The 6,000-nt window shown below is 53.3% G+C and overlaps 1 protein-coding gene across 2 annotated transcripts in view; it reads right to left on the bottom strand.

Annotated features, from left to right (window-relative positions):
• Positions 1–716: 716 nt before the first annotated feature.
• The window catches only part of CLPB (caseinolytic mitochondrial matrix peptidase chaperone subunit B), a 93,167-nt gene continuing 87,883 nt past the window's right edge, over positions 717–6,000 (bottom strand). For both annotated transcript variants that reach the window (XM_039369752.1, XM_039369753.1), the window contains exons 14-16: positions 4,597–4,716; positions 2,729–2,833; positions 717–1,367 (exon numbers count right to left, since the gene is read on the bottom strand). In XM_039369752.1, the coding sequence (XP_039225686.1) occupies positions 1,113–1,367; positions 2,729–2,833; positions 4,597–4,716 (480 nt within the window). In that variant the 3' untranslated portion in view covers positions 717–1,112. The remainder of the gene's footprint in view (positions 1,368–2,728; positions 2,834–4,596; positions 4,717–6,000) is intronic.

Below are 6,000 nucleotides of genomic sequence, written 5' to 3'. Positions count from 1 at the left end.
CAGGCTTATGACCGTTCTTCACACTTACCGACCGTCGCGGCATCCTCCGGGGGGGGTGTCACGTGATCCAAATTCAGACGCTTGACAAATGACTCAAGATTTATAACCGCTGCAGGCTTCTGGCTTCATGCGATCCCCCCCTTCGCGACCAAAGTCAAAGGGGGAAGCTGGATTCACTTAACAACCGTGTAACTGCAGCGATTCACTTAATGACGCCGACAAGAAAAGTCGTAAAGCCAGGCAAAGCTCACTTAAGAACCGTCCTGCAGAAATTTGGGAGTCAATTGTGGTCATAAGGCGAGGACTACCTTTTAAAAGGTCGGCAAATAAGAGTTCTCCCACCATCGCCTTTACAGGCAGTCCTCAACTTATGATCAGCCGCTTAACGACCGTTCAGAGTTAGGATGGGCTTCGATAAAGCTATTTAATGATCCAGGGGTTTTGTTGTTGTTGTTAATTGCGAAGTCGTGTTCGACCCATCGCGACCCCATGGACTACCTGTTATTTCCAGAAGAGGACGCTACTGGTGGATAAGAAAGCAGCGATCCAGGGACCCATAAGCCCCTGCCCCCCCCTTGACTTGAGAGCTGGCAGCGGCTTTTTGAGGACCCAAAGGACAAGGGACACCACGGAGACATAAACTGCATTTATTCCAACACAACTGCAATAACTTAAATCTCTCTCTAGGGCCGCGGGGGCTGGAAACAACCTCCACGCCACCGCCCCCCCACCCCCCCCAGCCCAATTTACAAGGCAGAAGAGCATCCGGGGCAGAGATTAGGCACTCAACCTGGCTGATGGGACAAGGAATCACCCCCATACCTGAGACATGATAAGGACCCCGGATTGAATCTTCCCACGGACTCTATGGGACCATCCTAGACGGACGCCCCTCTTTCTGGGACTCTTCTTCCTTTTGAGACCCCCTCCGGCTGCATTGGACTACAACTCCCATGCACCCAGGCAGTCCCTGGGGGGCGGAGGGCCGCCCTTCCTGCTGCCCTCCAGAGAAAGTTGCCCTCCCCCCGCAGACGTATCTATGTCTTACGATCGCTTTATTACCAACTCTCGTTCTGCCAGGCGCTGCCCTGGGGGCACCGTGGGGCTGGCGCCTAGGAGGGGTAGGAGGCTTCGTCCGGCATCAGCGGGGCCTGGATGTCCAGCTTCCGGCTTTTGCTGTCCTCCAGGATCTCCAGGCGCAGCGTGGGGCACTTCCGCTGGCCCTCGGCGGGCAGGGGCCTGTCCTGGCCTCTGGCCTTGAGCAGCTGCTTGTCGGAGTCGTCCACCGTGATCCTCAAGGTGCAGCCGTGGGGCAGGAGGTTCTGTTCGTAGGCCGCGGCGAGCTGGTTCACCACCCGGCGCTCGACCTGGCCAAGAGGGAAATCGGGCACTGCAGGCAGCCACCTCTGGGGCCGATAACGGCTGCGCAGGCTGCGTTTTCCAGAGGGACATCAGCCAGCACGACCCCAAATCTCAGATTTCAGGGGAAAAACACAAAAGCAAGCAAGCGACGGGGGGCCCTTCAGCTGGGGTTTCTGTTCAGAATTTACAGGAGGGAGGGGTGCTAATTCATATCCGCAATGCAGTGGAACCCCGCCTGGTAGGAAACTGGCAGACGGTCCTTGCGTATCCTTGCAAATTGATTTGAAAGACGCTTTCTTTTGCTTATTAAGTCCCTGCAGCAGCTGGGAAAGCTAGAAAACCAGCGAGGTTCTAGTCTTGATTGGCATATGAAAGCCAACTGGATGATTTTGGGCCAATCCCCAGGAGACGGTGAGTTCTAGTCCTGCCTTAGACATTGAAGCTGGCTGGGTGGCTTTGGGCCAATCCCCAGGAGACGGTGAGTTCTAGTCTCCGTGTAAGCATGAAAGACAACTGGGTGACTTTGGTCCAATCACCAGGAGACGGTGAGTTCTAGTCCCGCCTTAGGCATGAAAGACGGCTGGGTGACTTTGAGCCAATCACCAGGAGATGGTGAGTTCTAGCCCCACCTTAAGCATGAAAGCCAATTGGATGATTTTGGATCAATCACCAGGAGACGGTGAGTTCTAGTCCCACCTTTGGCATGAAAGACAACTGGGTGACTTTGGTCCAATCCCCAGGAGACAGTGAGTTCTAGTCCCGCCTTAGGCATGAAAGCCAATTGGATGATTTTGGGCCAATCCCCAGGAGTCCTGCCTTATACATTGAAGCTGGCTGGGTGACTTTGGGCCAATCTCCAGGAGACAGTGAGTTCTAGTCTCTCTTTAGGCACGGAAGCTGGCTGGGTGACTTTGGTCCAATCACCAGGAGACGGTGAGTTCTAGTTCCATCTTAAGCATGAAAGCCAATTGGATGATTTTGGACCAATCACCATGAAACGGTGAGTTCTAGTCCTGCCTTATCAGAAAAATTGGTTGGGCGACTTTGGGCCAACCCCTCTCTTTTTCTCAGCCCTGCCCACCTCGCAGGATTGTTAATGTGGGGGAAAAAAGGAAGAGGAAGGGTATATTAGGTACGTCTGCTGCCTTGAGTTATTTTTTTTTTAAAAAAGTGGGATATAAATAAACATTTATTTATTTTTTCCAAAAGTTTCTGGGGCAGAACCTTTGGGGAAAAGTGAACAATGAGCTCAACGCAAAAGAAAACAAAAGAAGAAAAAAAAGAGGAAGAAGCAATGGGTGGGGGTCTTGCCCCTCAGCTCCAGGGGGGCCCCCCCGGAGAGAAAAGAAAGCCGGTCTCAGCTCACCTCGTGCTTGATGGAGCGGGCGCCGTAGTGCAGGTTGTAGCCGTCAGCCAGCACGTCCATCACCTCCCTGTCCCACACCAGAGTGATGTTGTGCCTTGCTTTGGCCTGCAGGGGGAGGAAGGAGCAGCAATCAGGGAATCTTCCAATAGGGGGCTTTCTGGATCGGAGCTTTTCATCAGCAGAGGATTCCGCTCTCTCTGCCTCTTGGATGAGGCACACTGGAGCTCAGGGGTCGGCAACCTGGGCCCCTTCATGACTCGTGGACTTCAATTCCCAGAATTCCTCAGCCAGCATGGGGGAATTATGGTCCCTTCATGACTCGTGGACTTCAACTCCCAGAATTCCTGAGCCAGCATGAGGGAACTATGGCCCCTTCAGGACTCCTGGACTTCAACTCCCAGAATTCCTGAGCCAGCATGAGGGAACTATGGCCCCCTCATGACTCATGGACTTCAACTCCCAGAATTCCTGAGCCAGCAAGGGGGAACTATGGCCCCTTCATGACTGGTGGACTTCAACTCCCAGAATTCCTCAGCCAGCCTGGCTCAGCTTGGAAACCTCTCCCTTTCCCCTCAGCATGGCTGGCTCAGGAATTCTGGGAGTTGGAGTCCACGAGTCATAAAAGGGCCAAGGTTGCCTACCCCTGCTAGCATGTTGGGCAAATGTGCTTATTGCCTTCAAAATGAAAGCAATGAGGTGGCATTGCATGCCTGGCGTATATGTATTTACATCTGATTTCTAATTTCCAACTGACCTCAAACAGGATGGACAGGGACAGCCACAGGGCCAAAGGTGGGCCAGGGCCAATAAAATGGCCAGGTCTGTTTTAATTGTCCCAAAGGTGCTTCTTTCAGGAGGCAGCTGGACTGTCTTGGTTTTTCTTTGAAGACGTTTCACTTCTCGTCCCGGAAGCTTCTTCAGCTCTGACTAGATGGTGGAGGAATGGAAGGATTTATACTCCTTGCAGGAAAACTGGTCATTTGCCTTCTTTCAGAGGGTCGTTGAGGCCACCTGGAGATTTACCCTCTGAAAGATTGCAAATGACCAGCGGTCTGCAAGGAGTATAAATCCTTCCGTTCCTCCACCATCCAGTCAGAGCTGAAGAAGCTTCTTGGATGAGAAGCGAAACGTCTTCAAGGAAAATCAGGAAAGTCCAGTTGCCTCGTGAAAAAGCATCTTTGGGATGACGGAGAGTCTCCAGAGACGTCTGTTTTAATTCCTTTCGGGAAGGCCCAGAGAAATGTCCCCCCCCCATCTCAGGAGGTGGGGGGGGCACAGTGTTACACAAGGTAGGTGCAATGGCAGAGAAGACCTTCTTCCTGGAAATCCCCCTCCCACCCAGTTCCCTAACTTATCAAGTGTGCAACCTGCCTTCCCTGTCGGAGAGGGTGGGGCAGGCTGGCGTGACGGCACAAAGATGCTTAGGAAGAGCACGGGGGATCCTTGACCTACGACTGCAAACATTTCTGTGGCTAAGCAAGTTGTTAAGTGAGCCATGTCCGATTTCACGAGACTTTCTGCCACGGATCGCGGCAGTTGTGGACCAAATTGTGTGGCCGTTAAGCGAATCCATCTCCTCCTCCTCCCCCACCCCATTGTTTTTGCTTTCAGAAGCTGGCCAGGAAGGTCGCAAAGGGTGGCGAGGTGACCCTGCCACCGTGCCACCGTCATGAATACGAGTCAGTGGCCAATCCCGTGGCCATGGGGAGGCGGCAATGGTTGTAAGTGTGTGAAAAAGATAAATCCCTTTTTTTCGGTGCCATTGTGGCTTCGACCGGTCGCTAAACGAACGGTCGTAAGTGAAGGACTCTGTGCAGGGAAGAGGGAGCCGAGGGGAGGTAAGCCAGGGAGAGGCTGGCAGGGCTCACCCGCTTGGCCCAGAAACTCAGCTCCTTGTTGACCAGCTGGATCAGCTCTGACTGGCAAAACGGGAGGAAGTAGACGATCTCGTTGATCCTGCCCAGGAACTCGTCCCGCCGAAAGTGAGCCTGGGGTGGGAGGGAGGAGAAGGGAGAAGCGCTGAAGATGGGTGGGTGGGGTGGGCTGGCACAGACCCCTCTGTTGCACCCTCTCCAAGGGGGTACCTTTGGAAATGGCTGCGAAGGGGGATAAAATGGCTCTGGGGAGCGGGATAGGTGGCGTACAAATTAAATAAATTGAAGCAAATAGCTCAATGGTTCTCAACCTTTTTAATGCCGTAACCCCCAACCGGTCGTAAGTCGAGGACTACTCAACCGGTCGTAAGTCGAGGACTACTCAACTGGTGTTTTGCAGAATGGGACTTTTGGCGGGCTCAGCAGGGCAGAGACAGCCTGGACAATTCCTATTGGCTTTTGAAAGCCAATAGAATTACTCTATTCAAGAGAGTCTGTTCTATTGGCTTTCCAAAGCCAATAGAAGAAAAGGGAGTAGCACAGCTAAGGAAAAGGGGGGAAAAAATGGCGGACTGCGTTGTTTGGTGACCCCCGTGAAATGGTCGTTCGACCCCAAATGGGGTCCCAGCCCACAGGCTGAGAACCACTGAGATAGCGGAACCATTGAGTTGGAAGGGACCTTGGAGGTCATCTAGTCCAGGAGTCCCCAACCCCCAGTCCATGGACCCGTACTGGGCCGAAGCATGCCAGCAATCAGTCCACACAAACAAGCAAAGTCCCATTGCAAGATGCAGGCAGCACACAAAACCACGCACCCTCTGGTCTCCGGAAAAACCTCTCTCTGCGGAACCGGTCCCTGGTGCCCCAAAGGTTGGGGACTTCGTTTCTAATCCAAACCCCCTTACAAAATGACAGAATCACAGAGTGGGAAGGGACCCTGGAGGTCATCTAGTCCAACCCCCTGCTCAGGTAGGAAACCCCCATACCGTTTCAGACAAATGGCTGTCCGGTCTCTTCTTTAAAAGTCCCGGTGTCGGAGCACTCACAACTTCTGGAGGCAAGGAGTTCCATGAGTTAATGGCTCTGTCAAGATGCCCCCCCTCCCCAGTTACTGCCTTGGTCTGGGTGAAACTGACCAGAGCCCCTTGTGAAGTTCTGGGTGGGGGGTTCTAAGAAGAGATCGGACAGCCATTTCTCCAGAATCGTACAGGTGGTCCTCGACTTAGCGACCATTTGAAGTTACAGCACTGAAAAAAAGTGACAGGACCGTACTTATGACCGTCGCAGCGTCCCCAGGGCCACGTGATCAAAATCCAGCCGCCTGGCGACTGGCTCGTACTTACAATGGTCGCCGTGTCCTGGGGTCACGTGATCCCCTTTTGCGACCTTCTGATAAGC

The sequence above is a fragment of the Crotalus tigris genome, unplaced genomic scaffold (assembly GCF_016545835.1).
Source record: "Crotalus tigris isolate CLP2741 ecotype Arizona unplaced genomic scaffold, ASM1654583v1 scf7180000021220.622782, whole genome shotgun sequence".
Lineage (NCBI taxonomy): Eukaryota > Metazoa > Chordata > Lepidosauria > Squamata > Viperidae > Crotalus > Crotalus tigris.
The sequence above is the reverse complement of the archived record's forward strand: the minus strand, read 5'-3'. Positions and strand labels throughout refer to the sequence as shown.